The sequence below is a fragment of the Panthera leo genome, chromosome B3 (assembly GCF_018350215.1).
Source record: "Panthera leo isolate Ple1 chromosome B3, P.leo_Ple1_pat1.1, whole genome shotgun sequence".
Classification (NCBI taxonomy): Eukaryota; Metazoa; Chordata; class Mammalia; order Carnivora; family Felidae; genus Panthera; species Panthera leo.
Genome location: NC_056684.1, coordinates 120,646,941 through 120,668,743, shown reverse-complemented (window position 1 = coordinate 120,668,743; position 21,803 = coordinate 120,646,941). Strand labels below are relative to the sequence as shown.

The 21,803-nt window shown below is 51.2% G+C and overlaps 1 protein-coding gene across 2 annotated transcripts in view; it reads right to left on the bottom strand.

The window, feature by feature from the left end:
* Nucleotides 1-21,803, bottom strand: part of ESRRB (estrogen related receptor beta) — a 234,572-nt gene that overhangs the window by 96,052 nt on the left and 116,717 nt on the right. The window contains exon 1 of one of the 2 annotated variants that reach the window (XM_042943871.1): nucleotides 15,129-15,433. The exons of the other annotated variant lie outside the window; for it this stretch is intronic. Within the exon in view, the coding sequence (XP_042799805.1) occupies nucleotides 15,129-15,178 (50 nt within the window). The 5' untranslated portion in view covers nucleotides 15,179-15,433. Of the gene's footprint in view, nucleotides 1-15,128; nucleotides 15,434-21,803 lie in introns of those variants that run through there. 2 annotated transcript variants of the gene reach the window in all.

Below are 21,803 nucleotides of genomic sequence, written 5' to 3'. Positions count from 1 at the left end.
CTGATCGTGCCTGGAGCTCTCCTCCCCCTCTAGCGTGCCTCCAAGCTGCTAAGCTCCTGCCCAGCCGACAATCTACTCACGGAAGCCCTTGGAACCCAGGGCCCCTCTGACACTTTCCCTCCAACATGGCCCTGCCGGCCAGGGCCCCCGGCATGTCCCCCTCCACACCCACACACACCTGGCACATTAGTCTGGGAACACAGGGTCCCAGCACGTCTCTGTTCCCACGGGCATCCTCAATTATCAGCCGCAGCCAGAGCAGGGCCCGGGTGCCCCTTCCTGCCTCATGCCTGCTGTGAGCTGTGGGGGTCCCACTGAGAACTGTAGTTAAACAAAACAGAAAAAACCCTCTGAAGAGTTATCAAGCTCTCAATTCAGGCTGCAGGGGTGGTGCCGGGCAGACAGAAACACAGCGGCCTTTAGAGAACCAGGGCATTTGTTAGTCAGGGGTGGGAGTGCTGCCCCCAGTGTGAGTCTGGGCCCAGGACTCCTCATTTTCTTCTAGGTCTTGAACCCCTTGGATACTCACCCCTTTTCCTCCCTGCCATGAGTGCCCAGGTGGGAATTAGAAAAACTAGGTTCAGACCTCACCTACCCTTTAACCACAAACTCTTGTTCAGTGTATAATCTGTACGACTGTACAGGCGGCTCACCAGCAGCTCAGCCGATGCACACATTTTCTCAAGCTTTTACCTTGTATTTACTGAAAGTTCCTCCATGTGTGACTCCGTGTTACAGATTCACAAATGAATCAGACCCAGCCCTTGAGCAGCTCAAGACAAAGGGCAGACTCTCACGGAGAGGTGCGAAGGAGGGTTTAATTCTCAAGGCTGCCTCCTCCTTGGCAAGGCCATTTCCTATGGCATTTCTCTACAGACCAGGGATTCAAAGAATGAAATGAGACCCCAGTGAGGAGACAAGCCTTCTAGCCTATAAAGCTGTGCAGACCTAGCCACTAGCTAGTGTCTGAAGGCTTGTAGTTCACTTACCATTGAAAGTGGGCGGGGCCGGCCCAGGAGCTGGGTGTCACTGAGTCACTGAGCTGAGCCTCCTGATGCTAGAGGTCTGAGCCTGAAGACACTTGCAGGTAACTGCCCACGCAAAAACCTCTTCCGGGACTCAAGGAACCTGCATGTTGGGGGGAGAGGGGGCATCTAGGACGGCCCTAGTGCACCCTGGCCCTCTCCTGGGCCTCTGAGGTTCTGAGAGCCACAGACTAGATGCTCTCAACTTCCCACTTTCCTGTGGTGGCCCCAGAAACTGCAGCACAGCCAATGCAAACTTGACTCAAGCTGTTTACAAGACGGCGCACTAACCTGTGAGTGGTCCCCGACAGTCCCTCGACTCCCAAAGCCACAGGGGCCCTTGCCTTTGTGGGCGTGGCAGCACGCTCCAGCATTTCCAGGGAGAGGAGCTGCCCCTCACGTGGTCTTAGGGGCCCCCTGCAGCCACCTGCAGAGCCTCCCTTCACCCTGAAGCTTGGCTGTTCTTGGCATCTGCTCCCTGTCTCTCCTGACCTTGCCTGCGCCTGCCTCACCCGTCGGCCATGCTGGCAGCTGCTATGGACCCAGTTCCTCACAGGGCCCGTGGCCCATTTGTCTCCTGCCTTGGAGGACTGAGCATACCTCTCCGTCAGGGCCTTTCCCCGTAGAAAGAAAACTAGTGTTTTCTGCTCCCTGCGTTAGCTACCATGGTCAACCCCCGAGTAAGACTCCAGCAGGGAAAAGCAATACCCTTACGCTCCAGATATAAAGCTCACGTTCCACTACGAACGTTCTCCATTGCAGTAGAATCCGGGTAGGGCTATGCCTGGAAGAGTGAGGGAGAAATACTAAGAGCCAAAATGCATGGAGCACTTACTGTGTGCCAGTCTCTGCTCTGAGCAGTTTATGTTGGTCCATTTTTCATCTTTGCAGCAACCCAACAAGGGGATGGCTGCGGATGAGAACTCTGAGGCACAGAGAGATGGAGTCAGTGGTCCAGGGGCCCAGAGAGGAGATGTCCTGCAGCCAGGCAGGGGTGTGGTGGTAGATGTTTAACTCCTGGCTGGAAGAAGGGGCTGCCTTAGAGCAGCTCCCTATCTCCATGGTGGAGATACTCCCCTCGTAGCCAGCGGCAGGCCACCCAGGAGGGTGCTGCGAGGACACAGTCAGGAACAAACGATCACGTCAGGTCTCCACTGTGCCGATGTGTTACTTGCAAATATACTTCAAGAACATAAAAAGGTGGTAGGATACTAGGGAGAAATGAGTTTGGAGTACTTATTACCTTTGTCTTTAATATGACGTATTTACTTGAAAGTTGACGTAATTTGATTTTTTGGAACAGTCACGCTTAACAATCAGCTCACGAAACTCCTGTAAATGTAATCACCTCTCCCAAGCCATTGGCTCTCCCAGGCCAGTGTGAGCTGGTTCCAGCTCACCCCCGGGGCCAGGATTTAGGAAAAGACGGAGCTTTCCCTCCCAACCACTAGTGGGCCCGGATGCCCAGCTAGCCGGCGAGATCTGCCGGGTGATCGACAAGGGCCCAGGCCTGGGGAACCAGACCCTTCCCGGCCACTTTCCCCATGGCCTTCTACCTCGCTCTCAGGCCCCCAGAACTCCCCTTTATCCACCTGCCATCTCCGTAGGTTAGCGCCACCAACATGCACCAAGCACCTACTCTGTACCGCATGCTGCTGCAGGTACTGGGGACACAGAGGGAAGCTTACACCCTGGAGGCTCACGGTCTAGTGGGGCAAGATAAGCATGCATTGAAATCCAACAGACTACAACCCAGTCGAGGGCACAGGTCAGTCCGGAGCTGCAAGGAGAGACGCCAACTCCCCCCTAGGAGGGGTCAGGGCTGGCTTCTCCCAGAGGGGAGTACGTGAACAGGGTTGAAAGGATAAACAGAAGTCTGCCGGGCAGGCCGGGGGCTGGCGGGTAACCAGCATGAATAGGAAAGAACAGAGTAAAGGACATATTTAGGTAAAATGTGTCCATCTGACGCGGGCATTGGCCACTGAGAAGAGAGGATAGAAATGAAGCCATGCTCGTTATGTTGGCTGGGGGTCCCTGCGTCAAGGGAGGGAGGGAGAGGAGGAGGACCCGGGGAGAAGCAGGCTTGACTGCCACTGCCGTGATGCTCTTTTACAGGTGCCGGTGTGCAGTATCCCCGAGAGCCCGAGGTGGACAGGAGAGTCCGTCACCGAGATTCAGACCCAGGGGCCGGAGAGCCGGTGGTGACAGAACAGGGGAGGGCATGAGATGGGAGAAAACACAGGCGGAGAAGAGAGGATTCAGCAGTAAAATGTGTTATGACACACTTAGAGGGAGGCACAAGGCGGGGGGTCAGTAATTACCTGCTTCTGGGGCCTGGAAGGATGATGTCAGGAAGACAAAAAGCTCCTTTCTCCAGCCCTTCCCTGTGCCAGGCTGGGGGTGGGGGGGGGGGGGGGGGAGAGGGACCTAATATCCCGTCGTGATTCCTCCATTTGCCTTTTTAGGAACAAAGACATGGAGCCCAATTTTCCCCTTCTCCCTCCACTGTAAACTTTACCTACGTGTCCAACCCCCATAGCTGAGAGGGGTGTTCTCAAAATTCTGCACAATGAGCGACACATAACGTAGTGGTGACGAGTGCAGGCGCGCAGCCAGGGCGCCCCTGAGCAAATCCCAGCTTTGCCAGCTGTGTGACCTTGGGCAAGTGACCTAACATCTCTGTTCCTCAGTCTCCTTACCTGTGGAATGGGGATGGCAATGGGACCTCCTTCACAAGGTGGTTGTGAGGAAGCAGTAAGTTAATACATCAAATTTTCTTAGGACAAGGCCTGGCACACAGTTAAGTGCTCACGAAGAGAATCTCAATGTCAGTATCAGGCTCTGAAAAAACAGTGCTAGCCGCGTTGCTTCTGATACCCACCAGCCAGAGGGCTTTCCTCAGAATGAATGAGGCCTGGCCCTTTTCCAGCCCGTCTGGAGGTCAGGCAAGCCACAGAGACAGTGAATGTGTCATGCATGTGTGCGTGTGCAGGTGTGCATGTGTGCATGCATTGGGAGGAGGCTGGCACACCACCCTAGGAGGCAGCTGCAGTGCTAAAGAGCACGGAGCAGAGCTGCTTGCTGGAGGTGGAGTCAGGGGCTCACTTCTCTTGGATCCTGAGTTTCTGTAGGCTCACTCGCTGGGGTCCTCCGCACTCCTTCCCACCCTGGGAAGGAAGGCTCTGTAGTGGGACTGGCACCCATGAGGTGCAGTGCCACTGAGGGCCTGTAGGGGGCTCTAGAGCTCTTCCATTTCCCATCCTCTGGGCTGCGAGGGTACTACGCTTAAAACAATAGTGTGTTTACCCAGGCTACGTGACTGTGCTGCTCTGAGAGGGGAGTGAAAAGAAGCTGGGGCTCGTTGGTCCCCCATTGGTGCGCCTCAGTTCATCCATGCTTCCAGTTGGCTGTTTTGAGTGCAACCCCTTGTCCTCCCTCCTCCACTGCCTGGCAATGATGCCGGTGGTTTCCCCCACAGCCTCCTAGGGGATGCCTTCAAAGGGTCAGCCTTCTGTCCTTGGGTAGGAAGGCAGAGAGAGATTGAAGATTTTGGCATCCAAGTGCAGCAAGGATAGCTTCCAGTTGCCAGGATCTCAGGTTCTAGCAGCCCAGCCCCTCAACCTGCTTGTCGGGGAAACATGAAGAGGCAGGTTTCCAAAAAGACGCTGCTTACCCTGTTCCTCCTTAAAGCAAAATTCAGTAGCTCTGGGTGCTATGTTAGGAGACCCATTCTGCAGATTTACTTACCTAATTGCAACTCTATCAATACATCTGGATGATGGACACTACTTGTTCCCACTAACTTCTAATGTGATGTGGCCAACCTAACAAGTTAATGTGGGCAAAATGTTAAAGACAGACATTTAAAAAACAATTTGAAAGAAAACTAAACATACAATTGTTCTCTTGGCCTTTGTCAAAAGGGAAAAAAATAAGGAGATGGATTTTTTAATCCGACCAATTTAAGAAAAACACCCATGGGTAGGGTTGCCAGATTGAGCAAATACTGCATGGACCGTACTTACGCTAAAAAATTATTTGTTGTTTATCTAATATCCAAATCTCACCGGATATCCTATATCTTATTGGGCAATTCTACCCACAGGTTGGAGGATTCAGAAATTCATTAAGAGAATATTTCCTATTCATCGTCCAGTTCCATACCATAATTCCCTCCCTAATCCCCTTGTGTTACATATGGAAACCCAAGCCACATTGATCGCATCAAACAAATAATCAGTCCAAGCACCCCAATCTCACTGCCAAGGACTATCACTGTGAGGTTATGTCAAAGGAATGAAAAGCCACTTCCAAAAGATAACATCAAAATTAGTACACCCACTATGTGCCCAACACTTGTAAATTACCTGTTTAGTCTTCACAACAACCCTGGGAGGTAGATACTATTAATGGAAACTAAAAAGAGTATCTACCAGTCTAATGCCTGTAGTTCCTGCAAAGGCATGTAAATTCCTGGTCAATTACTTCCCCCAGGGAGAGAAAGGGGAGGGAAACCAAGAAGGACTCCATTGCATCCACAAACAGGCTTATTCATAATGTAATGCCAGCTCTGTTGCTATTTGGTTACATGACACTTACACAGGAAACTGTCTTAATGCCAATGAATTATCATGGGGTTTGGGGTATGGGATTGTGGGAGAGAAGTGGGTGGGAAACCCTTAATAATCTTCAGTAAGTTGGCCTTACAACTGAGAAAGATGTGCTACACCTTGGGATAATAAATAGCTCATTTGCTGTGAAGAAAGGCCCGCTCAAGCTACTCGGAACAGTCGTGACAATGACATGCAGATTCCAAATGTTCTCTGTAAGAAAAAACACCCTTTCTCCTAATCCTTCTTAAACTCAACAAGACTGATTGGTTTTTATTATTCATGAATTAATTTTTTACTCAGGGTCCAACGAGGGAATTGAAGCTATAACGTTTCTCACCGACTGAGAGGAAAAGGCAGCTCTTGACCTGAGCGGCACAGCCAGACTCTTGCTGGGATTCCTCGGGGGTAGGATGTTTTTTGTTTGTTAAATCAGTTAATAATCAATTAATAACCCAAAGCCCAGAGCTTTGAGTTTGTTTTGTTTTCCAAGAAAAAAAAATTGAGTAAGAACATGAGTAAGAATACTAAAGTAAAAAAAAAAAAAATATATATATATATATATAGAGAGAGAGAGAGAGAGAGAGAGAGGACGAGAGAGAGAGAGAGAGACAGCTGTGGGACCCTGGTTTATTAGGCACTTCCTATTATACTATGCTGGTGTATTAGGCAGGTATATTAGGCTGCCTTCTATTTCCAAGGCACACATATAAAAAAGAAGAGGCAGCAGCAGCAGAAGGAATGAGAGAGGACATAACAAAGGCAGCACCGATTTCAAAAGTAATGCACAGATGAGCAGAGTGTGCAGATGAGCCGGTCTGGGTCTGGGAGTCGGCATGGGGAGTCACGAGAGGGGTCACAGGGATCCAGAGGGTCAGTTCCCTGGTGCCCTCCCCCTCTAATCTCTGCCTCCAGAGGGCAGGTCGAGGTGCCCAGGAGCAGGGAACGACAGCCTCAGAGAAGCTGAATGGCCAGGAAGGCGATCAAGGGTGGCGAGGTGACTCTCCCTCTCTCCACGCAGTTCTCTTCCCATCTATTCACATGCACCAAGCCATAACCCCCTTGGCCTCTGTGTGCCTTTGGTCTAAAACCCCTCCTGAGGTCGCGGCCAGAAGAACCGAGGAAGGTGGGGGGACCGAGAGGCAGAGGGTGGCGTGAGCCTCAGAAGCTCGTGGCAGTGGGGTCAGACCTGACACAGCGTCCCTTGCAAGAAAATGCTTCTCCCTTCCCAGTTCAAAGGCAACATACCCAGCATTTCTCAGGGGGACCATGTGCCTAACACTGTATTCTCCTCTACCCGTCTGTTCATATTTCAGAGACCAGGCAGTTTTAGCTCCTGAATCAATGTAGACATGCAAACCAGAAGCCTTTGCATGTTTTTGTTTGCAGGAAAACATTTCACGTTTGGAGGCAACACACAGCAACCCTCACCCAGTTACTATGAGAAAACCCGTTATGAGAATTGCTTTGCGCTTTTGGGGAAGAAAAAGCTGCAAGCTGTTATTACCGTTGTCATAATTATTGCAACCATCGCGTTATTGCTATTATTTCTGTAAAAGCAGTGTTCTTTCTGCCAAAGCTTGTTAGCTTGACTGCTTAGGTAGACAATGTCAACACACCCAAGAGACAGATGACAAAGAGTGAGGAGAAAAGGCAAAGGATAAATGCCGCACTCTGCGTGTGTGCTGAGGGGATGTTTCACCATCAAAAAGGAATGTTTTCTGCTGATCGATTAGGGAGGCAAAAACAAAAGCATACACCAGCTCATTCACTCTGCATCACCAAGATCCCAAACTCGAGCTCAAAGCGCTAGGAAGAGGAGATGAGAGATATAAAAATTGGTTCTGAAAAAAGTTTAGAGCTTCCCGATACCCTCACCCACACCTCCAGTCCCTACCGCCTTGTTTCCCATGTTAATAGACACCACTACCCTGGAATTTTCCTGTGAACAGGAGGTCTTTACCCTTCTTGCGGTCTCTCCCAAAACATGAGAGCAGAAGACTGACAGTGGATAAAGGTATTGAGGGCCGAATTGGAACAGGGTGGACAACAGGGTGTTCCACTTTGGGACATCCCCTGAGTAATCATGTTTAGCACCTGAAAACAGCACGAACACACCCACACACTCCTGCACGCACAGACGCACATGTGCACACGCTCACGGAGGTAGAGACAGACAGACGCGTGGAACCTGCACTCCTTCCCTGGAACGTATACGATCGGAGAGAGATAAAAGGGCAGAGGGCAAAGCACTGCAAGTTGGAATGAAAATAGAGGGAAAAAATAAGTAAAGACAAAGGAATATGTTCCGCTGTAAGACACGAGAGAGATCTCCTCTAAAAAACATCAGCTCTCCACACCCTCCACCCTGCCCTACAGCATTGCCCTCTGTACTTCCTTGTTCTCTGCCCTTCGGAAACCAAGAACACAGAAAGACCTGTGACTCGCAAAACCCCTTTTCCAGGTATCTTTTTTAAAAAAACTAGGAACCCAGTGAAAATACCTAAAACGTGAATCTAAATACAGTAACAGTTTAAAACTTAACAAGAAAACAAAAAATAATTTATGAATTCAAGTTAACTCAATAAAAAAAAAAAGGGCTAAGTTAAAATAACACTTAGCGAGGAAAAGCTTGACTCTAATTGGCCACTTCACATCCATACAGTTTTCAATGCAGCGTCTCAGTAAACACAGACAGCCAGGCATGAGGCTGACTGTTGCCGTCACTGGCAGGAGAAGACCCTGATATAGTTTTAAATGAAAATTGATCACATCTGAAACCAGAAGATAAAAACAAAACCTTGTCGGAGTTTGTTTAACTGCCTTTTGACCTCTGGATGAAATGACATTGAAAATAAAATAACATTATCCAGAAAACCATTCCCAGAAAAGGCTCAATCCCGGGGACACTGAATGACAATGTTGAATAGAATATTTTAAAGTCCTAAGGAACAGAAGAGAGAAACTTAAAGGCGGGGGGCGGAGAGGCTCTTCGGGGACTAAAAATGTGTATAGTTAAAAAGCACAGCAAAGTAAGGATGAAAAAAATTATGCCTCTAATCGGCAGGAAAACTTTTGTTTGGGGTTAATTTTAACTCAAGCTCATATAACTCTGAATTTAAGACATTTAGCCAGGAGATTTATTTTCACCTTGCCCAACTCCATATTGAAAGTCCCACCATGGGCTGATCAATGGGTATGACTTTCCTCAGTTTAGGAAAACATTTGACCCATTAGGCTATCAACTGTCAATGGCTAGATCCAGGAAGAGAAGGGGAAATTGGGAAACTGGAACAGAATTGCCCAAATGCTCTTTTGAGCGTAGCCATCTGTTATTCCAGGGAGTACAGCACTGCCTTTTCATCCTCTCGGGGGTCTGCCCAGCCTTACCCAGGCCAGAAAACTGAAGAGAGCTCTTAACAAGAGTAAACTCCTCTGTCTGTATGGACAGCCAGCCCTTGGGTCCTATGGAGTTCCCTTTCGCTCCATGGAAAAACCCCAAGGCCCAGCAGCCCCCACTGGAATGTGGCCATAGCCTGACCTCAGCCCAGGCCAGGGGTATGGCAGGCAGCAGGGGCTGTGTTTAAACAGCAGAGCCCCTTGCCCCCCGTTACTCCCATGTTCAAGGGAAATTCCACTGTAACACACTCTTACACGTGTGCACACGGTAGGAGCTCCCCTAGGAACGGAGGCGACCTTTGGCGTTTCGGGGTTCAGAGTTAGCTTCTAGAAGAGGGGCTTTAACAGCAATCGGAAAGGGCTCAACACTTCCTTAAGCCGTTGCTTTATAAATAAAGGTGCTGTTAAGATCCTTTCTATTCTAATCCTGATCCGTACAGAAAGGTGCTCTAGGTAGACAGATGCCAAAAAAAACCCAAAAAGACCATGGGGCTCTATGTTTCCCTTCTTGTCTGGTTTTCTGAGGTCTTTTGTCAGATGGCTGGTTGGGGGTCTCTGGGCCAAACTAAAACCCATGCCCTCCTATGGCCTGCTCCCCACGTGTCCTGAGTGGGACTGGCTGTGGCCGTCCAGTTGTGTGGAATACCCTGCAGAAACAGACAGCCAGCAGGCAGTCACTGCCCCTGTCTGCTGAGCCCCAGGGGCACTCGCTGAAAGTCATCATGTGTCCAGTCTGGAGCCCTACTTTTTCCCACAAGGCCTCCAGAGCCACAGACCAGCATGCACCCAAAGTCTTCTGGGCACATCCTTCTAGTGCTGTCAGGAAAGTGAGGGAGACAACGTCCCAGAGCAGCCTGCTATGCAGGGTCACCTGTCACAAGAGGCAAGGATCACTTGCCCAGTGGCCTAGGGAAGAAATAACCCCGCCAACTTTGGACCTCTCCCACGCACTGCCCTGACATCCCCTCTGAGGAAGGAGTCTGACCCTGCCACCAGTTACCTAGGACGCTCTGCCATCATCAGTGAAAGGTCGGCGGCCTCACCAGAAGCAGGGGACAGGCCAGACCAGTGAGGGTTAATCTGCCCGGCCAGCCATCACAGGGGTCACCGTGATGCACACCGAAGTTGAGCATCCCAGTCCCCCAGAGCTGGTCTGCTAATTACATTTGCAATTATAAACACCACAACCTCCCTGCACAGGGACCAGGCCGCACCAGCCGATGGGGTAACCACAGTGTAATCCCACCCCAGGCCACCCCAGCCATGCCAGGGGACGCCAGGCCCGGCAGAAGCCTAGGGGCTCCTCCTCCGAGGAATGGCCATGAATTTGACAGCTCCCTGGAGGTACGAGACTGCTGGGACCAAGAAAGGAAGACTCACCAGAGTGGAAGCCCAGTCCGGGGTCACCAGCAGTTGCACTGCTGAAAAAGATCTTTGATTATCCCTAGAAATCAGCAAATGGCCTCAAGGGCAAACACGAGGGAGTCGCACCCTTGATGGCTTCCTGGCAGGGTGCGTGGACTCTTTACTCAAAGCCCTCTCGTGGGCCCACGCTCCCTCTAGGAACGACAGCGGCTGCAGAGGACATTAGAGGTTGAGCACTCAAGCCATGCTGGGCTCTCCCACAGGAACATTCAGTCAAGAGCCACCAGACCCCAAGACAGAAGCTCCCAGCGGAGCTGTGAGGAGTTCTGGCAGATTCTGGGCCGGCCTCCTGCTCAAGCTGGAAGAGCACGCAGAGGGGCTCACTTGGGGAGAGATGGACAGAGACTGATGATGGCCGGTAGGTGTGGGAAGGCATCGGCATGGGGTACTGAGGGTGTGGGTTGGACATCACTTTGAAGGACTGGATTATGGTCTAAATAATGCTATTCCTTCCCCTTAAATTCAAACCACAAGTAATTTCAGTCATGTTGGGGAAGCCACTTCAAGCATCTGGGAAGACAAGTTCTAGAGAAGGGCACTGCAGAACTGCGTCAAAAGCATCCTGTGTCTTGTGTAACTGCTTGCCTGTCTTCTGAATTCTCTCTCCTGAATCGGCTCGTTCACACAGCCAACTCCACGGCCCATCCCAATGTACACATTCCCAGTCTCTCTCTCTCTCTCTCTCACACACACACACACACACCGTTCCTTTGGCCTTCTAGACTCGCGCTGATCTTCCCAGTTCCAAGTGCTCCAAAGAAACAAGGCATTTTGCAGAGGACCAAAGAAGGAGACAAACTTTTTTCCATGAGTTTAGATTATCTTTAAAAAACGAGTTGGCCAGAGGTAGTTATCAGGAGCATGAATCCTGCATGCAGGGCAAAGTTGCAAGGGCCGGGGTCCACCCTGAAAAGGCAGGGAGGTGACTCGAAATCTCTATCACGGCCACCTCCCTGGCAGCACTTTCCCCGAAAGTCCCCTCTGTCCCTCCTATCTCAAGCTAAATGGAATATTTATTGATTACTCCAGATCAACAGAAAGGAAAGTTCCTGTTTGGTGGGTCAGGTTGTTTCTTCATACATATATTTTTAAAGAAACATCTTTTCCTTAAATTTTGGTAAAACAGAGGATTGTTCCTAAAATGGAGTTGGGGAAATCATAAGCTCCAAGAGGAAATTTCCAGTTGATGTCAGGATCTCACTGAGCTGGAAAGGGCCTTCCCTGCGACTGGGGCCCTCCACACCAACCTGTTTCCGCCTAATTCACTGCCTTCAGACCTGAACAAGTCCAGCCTCCCATCACCCCATCATCCTCTCCCACAGCAGCCCACACCTCCAGGAGGGTGGCGGGCACATCCAGGTTTATTTCCTAAGGCCCCTCCCTTGGAAAACCAAGACTAATGTCCTCATTCTGATTTATTTTTAAATGTACCATTAAAAATTAATTTCCCCTTTGTTTTTCTCTGGGTCACTGATTCTGAATTACCATGTGGCATTTCTTCCTACGTGTGAACCCACATATTTTACCTTCAGGACAGTTTGTTCTTTGTTTCTTTAACAACAGCAAAGTGGTCATTGGAAGGTGGGTGAGGCAACCCGCCAACACCCCCCCCCCCCGCCCCCACCTCTGCTCCCTGGGTTTCTAAGCCGAGGGTCTCCAGCCAGTCGGGTCACAGACACATTTGTACACAGGCACATGCAGGCCAGCACACCCACTCCTACCCTGGCTGATTATATATGTACATAAAATATTGATTAGAAATGGTAATGGAGTCACCTACAGGAAAATGAAAATGAAGGAGAGAAAGGTATGAAGGTATGATGTATCTGTGTGTGTGTGTGTGTGTGTGTGTGTGTGTGTGTTAATTTCTCACCTGGGAAAGTGAGAATAACACTAACGCATTAAAAATGCTCTCTGTATGTTAGCAAGTGAGAAGAAGGGCTGGGGAGTTCTTTCTCGCTGAACTGTGGTCCCTGTGCCCTTGGGTTTTCTTAAGTCCGGGAATGTTGACTAAGCCACATGGGTGGAAACCACGTACAGAGCATACGAACCCACTCACGCATATGTTCCCCGAGAAACACCAGCACTATTGGCAATGAACGGATTCACCCTACTGTCCTTCCAACACACCAAACAATGCAGTCCCCAGTTTTGTTACTTTGCTACCAGTGGCTCTAAAGCTACTTGACATGAAGCCCGGGTGGCGGTGGCTGGGGGGGGGGGGGGGGGGGGCCTGAGGTCAGAAAGATGCCTCCCCTACACTCCAGCCTCTGACCTCCACAAGCTCGACCTTGGAAATTCCGTGCCCCTGCACCACAGCAGATGCAAACGCTCGCCCAGAGGCACACATCTGTACACGGGGCCAGCTCCCCAATGCTCGGGCTGCCACCCAGCAAGCACGTCCTGGGCTTTGAGAAATGGCATCTCACACGGATCCTTAGTTCCTCAGTGGAGTTGCCGGGTATGTTTCTGGCTTTTCCGGTGCCCCATGGAGTGAGAAGTGAATTCTTTGCAAAGAAACCAGGAAGGCTAGGGAGCCCAAACTACTGTCAGGCTTACTTCATGAATGATTTCCACTTCAAACCCGTCCCAGACACCCAGGACCTCGGCTTCCTCATCCCCCCTTTCTGCTTCCCTGACATTCCCTCTTTGCCCATATTTCTCCTCAAACTCAAGCCAGGGTTGCCGTCACCTCGATGAATTACCCAGCTGCTAAACCCTCCATTTCTCCTTGCTTTTCTGGTCAACGTAATCAAAGGATGTACTTCCCCCGTTCGGATTTTCATATTTACTGGCTATGACTCGAGCCAGGGACAAATACATAGATATTTCCAGCTCAGCTAAAGAAGTCACCTCTGAAGAGAGGGAGCCTAAATAATTTAAAGATCCAATATTTGTCGTACTTGGTAATTTTATGTGAGGAAATGCCCCACGAGCATCAAACATTGTTCACAGCCTCACTTACCCACCCAGAGGTTTCTTTGACGGCTCCCACCCCCTGCTTGAGGAGGGAGCGTCTTCGGGCACTACCCCCATCCTCACCCCACCGGCCTCATAACCCGGGATCAGTGTAACCTTTAAAGAGAACGAAGAGACACTTTTCAAGCAGATGGAAATCTGAATCCATTGTAATTAAAGATTGCTCGCCTCTCCCATCCCAAATCATCGTCTTCCGACACTCTGGCGGCACCTAAAGGACCCACTGCCCAGGGAAATCCTAAAACTAGAACCAAAAAGGTCAGCGTGGAGACTGGGACAGTCTGGTCATCGACAGGAGACACTGCTGTGAAGTTGCCTCCTCTCTTCCGCGTGGTCCACCGGGGTGGAGGCGGTCTGTGCAGCGAAGAGGGGTCTAAGCACACTTCCTGGAACCCCACATTATCCAGTGTGTTTATTTCAGGGATGTCGCGGTTCTCGGGATGGGGTACAAAAATGAAAGCATGGCGGAGCGGGCACTGACTTTGGTAGTTTAGTTCGCTTCAGAGAAAAAAGAGGAAGAGGAGCACCAAGTTAAGCAGGTCCGCGAAGAACCCAGAGTTTCCATTTTATTATTCTTTTAAGACTTCCGAGGGACCACTCTGCGCGCGCCCACACGCAGACGCCGGGACACCAGCCGCGAGCGCTGCGGGACGCGGGGCGCGGGAGGGGAGAGCCGGGCGGGTACCGAGCAGGTGGGGGCAAGTGCGCGGAGGGCCCGCGGAGGGAAACCGCGGGTGGCCAGAGCAGGACCCCGGAGAACCCGGGCTGGACACGCCGCTCCGGGGGATCAGGTCCCCGCCTGCCCACTCCGCGCGCTTGGCGCACCGCCCAAGCCCGGGGCCAGTGGGAGTCCCGTCCCGCAGCCCCCTCCGCTGCCCACGCCCGCGCCGCTCGGACAACCCCGGGATCCCGAAAGGCGAGCGCGAAGCCGCCCCGGGGCACGGAAATCGCGCCCGCCAGTTCAATCGCCCGCAGCCTCCCGCAAAGCCGCGAACCAACTTTGCCTCCGCCGCGGCACCCCCGGGCCGGCTGTCCCCACCCCTGGCAGGATGCGGGATCCCCCTCTCAGGGCGTGCGGGACGCAGTGAGCCCGGGGCCGCACCGCCCACACCGCTGGAGCGCCCCGGATCCACCGCGCCCCGTGCGCGCCCTCGGGGCGCCCCACCGGGACCGCCCGGCAAGGCAGCGCTGGGCGCCAGCAGTTCCCAAACCCGCGGGGCACGTTCGATTTCGCCCCCTTGCCGGGATCATTTCTGCTCTTCAGTACGGAAATAAATCTTAAAGTCAAAGGGCCCCCCGGGGGAGGCTTTCTCAGACGGGCCAGAACATCCTTGCGACATTCCCGCACCTGTTCTGGGCTGCTCCTCCCTAATCCACAGAAACTCAAATATTTTCTCGCCTCGGGGGAAGATCAGCGAGAAAGAGTGAGCAAGAAAGAGCTGCTCTTACTTAAAAGTAAGGGTTTGGAAAAGGGGGTGCGGGAAAAGTTAGAGGCGGTTTACCCCCGCCCCAGAAGGAAACCCAGGAAGTGTGCGGCTTTTCCCCTCCGACGTCCCCCAAGCGCCCCCGGGGTTCCTGCCACTTCAAAAATGCTTGGAAGGAGAACTGCGACACCCAGGACAGAGGCAGCCGGACTGGCAGAAGGGCAGACAGATCGACCGACCGACCGACCGAGAAACAGAGCACCTACTGGTTGTGGTAGCCGAGGGGGTCCGGGATGCAGAGTTCTGACACGTCCATCAGTCCTGTTTTAGCATTCCCAGTTGGTAGAGAAAGGCGGCGGGGAAATCACGCGGAAGAGCGAGTGAAGGGCACAGGCGAGGTGCGAGTCCGGGCAGGGGCACAGTGAGCGGGAGAAGGCAGAGTGGGAGGAAGCGCCGTGGCGGGGCGAGAGGGAGGCAGAGAGCCGTGCGCGCACAGCCCAGCGCTCCCACTCGTGCACACACTCCAGCGGGCAGAGGGGACGGGAAGCCGCGGAGGAGGCTCGGGCACCAGAGACTTGGAGCCCACTAACCCTACTGTAGCTTTAAGGCTGGGAGACTGATGTATGGTTTGGCTCCTATTGGCTATCTCTCAGGGGCTGGACTTAAAGTGACAGAATCGAGCTGGGGTGGGGGGAGGGGGGTGAGCCAGAGAGACTTCAATGGAAATCAGACGCTCAGGCGAGGTCCCCACCTCCTGAGGAGTGAGAGGACTGAGCTGTAGAGCGGCAAGGCCTGTCCTCTGGCCATTAAAGAAAAAAAATTGTCCAACTGGCTGGTGGGATTGGGGGGTTGACAGATGTGCTGTGTATATATCCCCCCCACCGGCATCCTATCCTTTAACTGGCAGGCCTAGCCAAACTCTCCCCTCCACCTCGCTCAGCCTTTTAGAATGGGTCTGTTTTACAAATCAAAAATGAGTCACAGTGCCCCACTCTCACACCCAGAAGAGGCCAAGGCCCTAGAAATTCACAGCCTCAAGACCTGTGTTTGGTGCACAAAAGTGCAAAGGGTCAGGTCCGCAGGTGAGGCACGAAGGAGAGAAGCAGATTCCCTTCCCAGCTCTCATCACCTGGGCCAGTTGGTTCTGAACCGCTCTCATATGGCTAGATGCAGGGTGTGCATCTATAAAATGCTCTCTAGATGTACAAAATGATGCTCTTCATTGGCAACTCTCAGAAATGTACCTGGGACGCAGACGGGAGCAAATAAATCCCTGCCTGCTTAGGAAAACACAATTGTGGTTAGAACAACCAACTTACCTGCCACATGGTACTTCGAGGCACGCAAGTAGATGCTTCAGCATACACACCTGAATCCCCAGCTACGAACACACCTGCATCCCTGTCTGCTGCTCCATCCATGAACCCGAATATTACGGGCTGCCTCTGTACTAAAACAAACTATAAGTCATGCCCCAATCCTTCTTCTCGGGCTTTTCATCTTTTGAGATGTGCCAGCCACAGAGAGATAATAATGTGAGAATTCAAATGAGTGTGGGAGGGGATAGGTATAGAATTACTTAAAAGGGGGGGAAGCCCCCAGGAGAGACCACCACCTTATTCTCCTATATTCTACAGCAGACAATTTGGGGGGGAGGAGACATAATTTTATCATCCAAATAAGGTCTAAATGGAGTGTAACTGCAGGCAGTGTTCAAGCACTTCAGGAGTAAAAGCAGGGAAGGTGGTGAGAAACCCCAGGAGGGGCCGGGGAATGGGCAGGGGGACCACAGATGATACTTGACTTGGATAAATGTAAGCGCGTGCAGGCTGGGAAACAGAGCTGAGATTTTTCATATGTGCTGAAGTGGAGGAACGCATGGGATTCTCCGGGCTCCAGGCTCAGGCAGGCATCTCGCAGAGAGATGGATGAAGATGTCTGCTCTGTCAGCAGAACCCCCAGCAGCCCCGGATTTTTTTTTTAATCACGTCGGTACTTGGTTGTATTAGAGACGGAAGCAGGGTGTAGAGCCTCTGTCCTTAACCAGGGCCTCTACACAACGACCACCTCTTGCCAAGACCTCAGTGACTGGTTTCTCTGTGTCCTTTCCAGCCCCCTGAAATACCTTTTCCAAGCGCCCGGCAGCCAGGGAGCTCACTGGAAAATGCACCCGGTCCCGGTCCTTCCCTTGGCCCCACAAGGAAGCCTCACAGGACAGACTCCTATGTGTCTCTCTGTACCCCTCCGTATCCCGCGCCATACTGCCCTGTCTTTGCACCTGCTACCTAGAATTCCCCACCTTCTGGGCCGCACCAGAACCTTTGCTACTCAGTTTGCAATTATATATATATTGGTATAATACCCACCCCCCACACACACACATACACTAAATTATAAGCCCTATGAGGGTAGGGACCATGTCTGTTTTTGTTTCCCAGAAAATCCCCAGTGAGTAATGGTGCCTGATGCAGAGAAGTTACTTGAGAAATATTTTGTTGAACAAATCGAAGCATGGCAATTTGGGGTGGGCCTGCTGAGGGACAGGCTGGCTGTCCCAGAAGGGGGGTTAGGTTGTGTGGGATCAGTGGCTCTTTGCTCTGTGTGGGCACACCAATTTCAACTGGAGACAGAACACACTTGGTAGAACATGAAAAGAAAGACAACTTCACAGCCCCGGGCAGTGGATTCAAAGCCACCAGGGGCAAAAGAGGGAAAATACTGAGTTTCGTTGGTGAAAAAGTGAGGCTAATGCCCACGCACAATCACTGTCTGCATCTAAGGTATGAGGAGGAAGTAGCTAAAGGCCTCTCTCTGGATACTGGATGATTGCCCTCCAGGGAGGGAATGAGGTCCTGGGGACCCCGCTTCCTCCTACTCCTCCTCCTCCCCCCCCCCCCCTTGCCTGTCCAGCCACCTCACCTACAGCCCTGTGGTGAGGCCAGGGAGCCCGTAGACCAGCAAGGACACCCCGGTGACCTGATGTAGCCTGGCAGGTCCAGCTTTTCCTGTGGTTCTCCAGGCAAACTTGGTGGTGGGTCCTACATTGTTCCTGGGACCAGCCTCTCTCCACTCTGCCCTCACCCAGCTCACAGAGGAAGGTATTTCCTCCCAAAGCCAGGGTCTGGTCCCACGCCTCTAGCTGGACAGATGGCAGTGCTGGAGAGTGCAGCAGACTCCAGGATCTGCTCCTGACATCTCCATGTGACCGTATCAAGGTCTCTCTCCTCCAGAACACAAAGGTGGGGGGCAGGGGGAAGTGGAATGAGTGGGCAGGGCTCTTGGGTTCCATCAACCCTGAAATTCATTCAACCAGTTATCATTTCATTCTTGCACCGTTCACCTAGAGCAGGTGCAATTTGTAATCCATCCCTAGCACCAAGTTCTAAGCCACCCACCCCTTCGCTACCTTGTGTCCCAATCCTGGCGCCCCCAGATGGGCATGTCAGCCAAAGGGGACTCTGGGACAGAAGGCATTAGAAACAGTAATTGTGGATGGTGTAAGGGGACAGCAGCTCACTTAGTTCTGGTGACGAACTCCTCCAAATAGATATTTACTACATTTACAGAACCGTACAGCTGAGAGGGACTTGGAGAATCATTTAGAATCACCACCAGACTTTACAGATAAGGAAACTTAGACATTTCCCTGTGTGGAGAAGTGACCTACACAAGGTCACACCGTGAATAACGGGCAAAGCATGCCGTCTTTGGTGCCTGGATTTCTACTTATTCAACTCCTAAACCTTTGTTCACATGTCTCTTCACTTTCTCTCCCTACTCCTTCCCTGAGTCCAAGCTCGTCGCTAAGGAATATGAGGCCAAACCAGAGCAATGCCACTGGCATCGCCTTCCACACACACTTCTCCACCGGGTAGGTGGTGGGGACCAGGCTGATGTGTCCACACCCTTCCCCACCTGGTTTCCTGGGAGAAAAAGGAAGCACTGATTGGTGGGACACCAATTTCCTGACCTGCTGTCCTGCCGTGAGAAATGCTCCAGCTGGCAGGTTAAGTAGGAAAACGTACCCAGACACAGCCTGGGCCACCCTGTTCCTCAAACCGGTGTTCCCCCAGGCACAGAAGGCACCAAGTGGAACACGGATCCACGCTGACCAGCCACTCTTACCCATCCCAGGCTGGCTAAGTCCTGAAAAGGGGCCGTCCGAATGCCTGCACCTGGAGCCCAAAGGCCACCTGAGTGACCTTGATCTCTTGCCGTGATCTCTGCAGCTGACCCCCGCGTGGCACCCCTTGCCACGGGTCTGGTGGAAATCCCCACCTTTGGTGGAGCCTAGTCTTGGGGTGTCTCTTCCCGCTCTTGCGGCAGCCCCCCCACCCCCGACACCCGTCATCTCTGCACACGTGAGGCAGCAGCCGGCAGTATCTCTCGGGTTCTTGAATCCCCTCCCTGTGCTGTGCTGCTCTGAGCCCACAACAAGAGGCTGCTTTTCCCGTCTTCAAGCAGGGTAACTTAGCAGGAGCTGGTGAACTCAGCATGGGCCCTGGGGGAGCAGAGGGCTTGATGGCTTCATCACCAAAAGATAAGAGCCAACAAGAGGTTTTGGAGTCTGCCACACGCTCCCTAAGTCCAGTGAATGGGGGACACTGGGTTACTCCATCCCTGTCCGCCACCCTCACATTCCCTGAACCCGCGTTTCCAGGCGGGATGACGCCTTAGGAAACACACAAGGTGCATAAGCACTTCTTACCAACAGCCCGGAAAGGAGGAGAGGACTCCGTGGAACCGTCTGAATCACAGTCCGAGCTTGTTTCTGATCCACCCCAGGGTAAGGGCCGGGGGAGGGGAGTCCAGGAAGTGCATCCATTGACCATCCACGAGGTCTAAGGTGGGCCCGGCCTAGACGGTGAGCCTAACTTGTGCGTCTCTGGGGACAGTACTGACCGGGCCAGGGCTCCATGGACTCCTGGCCAGGGAAAATGTCCCCAACCACACACCTCTTTGGGTCCCTTCCCTTCTCACATGCTTGAATTTGGGGTGTGGAGTTATATTCCTGAGTGGTGGTCAGCAGACTGTCAGCCCATTGGCTGGCACATGTCCCACGGATCATAATTAACTGATAACGCTAATACAATGTGAGTTTGTGCTCCCATAATAGTCTCCTGCTGACAGATAAATGCTGCGGAAACATGATGGCTTTTCCTGAAGCTGTAATGGCCCATTATTGGGGCAAGAAGGCTCGTGTATATTAGCACTGCCGCCATGACACCAAAGATAAAATATGAAGGGGCGTCTTGAGTGAGTAAATGCTTGGGTTCCCGCCTACGACCGCCATCCATTTCATTATCAGAAATCCCTACTGGGGGTCTTGGAATAGCTTCCAGATACTTCAAAGTTCCCGTGGTTGTTTTTTTTTTTGTTTCTCTGAGCCTCAAGATACTATCCTCACTAACACGGCTAAATAGTATATTAAAGTTCTCCGTCTTTCAAAAAGATTCCTTCTTCCGGCAGGTCCTATGCAAGATGGCAACTGCAGTGAACAGGTGGGCTGGTGAGATGAGGAAGGTGAGATATGTCTCTCCACAGAAACAAAGATCTTTTTCCCTTCTAATGGGCAGCAGCATAGGAACACATCAGGAATGTAATAGCTTTATCCTCTACCAAATTTCTGGGGTGGGGGGGGAGGAGGAAGAGGAGGAAGAGGAGGAAGAGGAGGAGGAGGAGGAGGAGGAGGAGGAGGAGGAGGAGGAGGCGGTGGCAGAGGAGGGGAGAAGAAGAATATGCCTTGATAGTACCTGGGACCTAAGAGGCATTGAATAACTAGCTATTGATTAAACGAACGATCTAATTAAATATTTTCTATTACAGTGGATTGTGGGGTTTTCCTTATAACAAAGAACTCTGACCTTATTTCGTCTGTGTCACATATTAATTTATCATCCAATTTCTTGTGACTTTGGCGTCAATTTAAGTATAAAACATAGTTGGTTTCGAATAGTAGGACATACAGTTTGTTTCTAAGGTGTCATCACTGGGAAAAGGAAAACTGTGGTTGATGACAGTTTTAACTGAAAAAAAACTCATGGTCAACACAGGCCACAGAAAGAACGAACAGTTTGCTTTGCAAATTCACAAATTATGCCTGTGTGTACGTTTCTATTTATTTATTTATTTATTTATTTATTTATTTATTATTTTTATTTTTTATTTGTTTGTATGTAATCTCTATCCCCAGTGTGGGGCTTGAACTCACAACCCTGAGACCAAGAGTCGCAGGCTCTACCGACTGAGCTAGCCAGGGGCCATGTACATTTCTCTCTTCTCACAGGTAATTCTCTTAGAGAAATCATAAGATACATGAAACTTTTGGAAAATTAATTCTAAAGCACCACACACATAAAGTGTTATTAAGTGGGAACAAAAAAACATGTTGGCTTGAGCTGGTCTCCCCAGCATTAATGACACCAAATTCAAAACTGGGAACATTCAAGCCATGTTTTCATTTCCTAATGGCTCGATTAAGGTGAAGCTCCTGATTTCATTATTTTTTCAGAATAAAATGCATTTTGTTTTTGCTCTAACAAAATGCTTTACAGAGAGGGGAGAAAAAAACAGCCAATGCTTTTAGGTTTGAGAAAAAAAAATCAAACTTACATGGTGTATAATAAACTGTAAAGTGCTCTACCTATATAAAACATGATGGAGATGATGAGGGCTTTTACCCATGTCCTTCCCTGAGAAAAGGACGGCCCAACCACTACCTGCACAAATGTATATTGTAATGACACTGGTCCCATTGGCGAACTCCCCACAGCTCTGAACGACGCAATTATAAACGGGTCAGTACCAGTTCCAGAGCAGGACTCGAGCTTTGTAGCAGGACCATCTCTAACACTTTCATTTTTCATCAACAGTTGGGAACGTGACGCTTTCCTAGAATTCCTGACTTAGCAGGGTTTGCCTTCCCAAGAAGGACAAGGCAA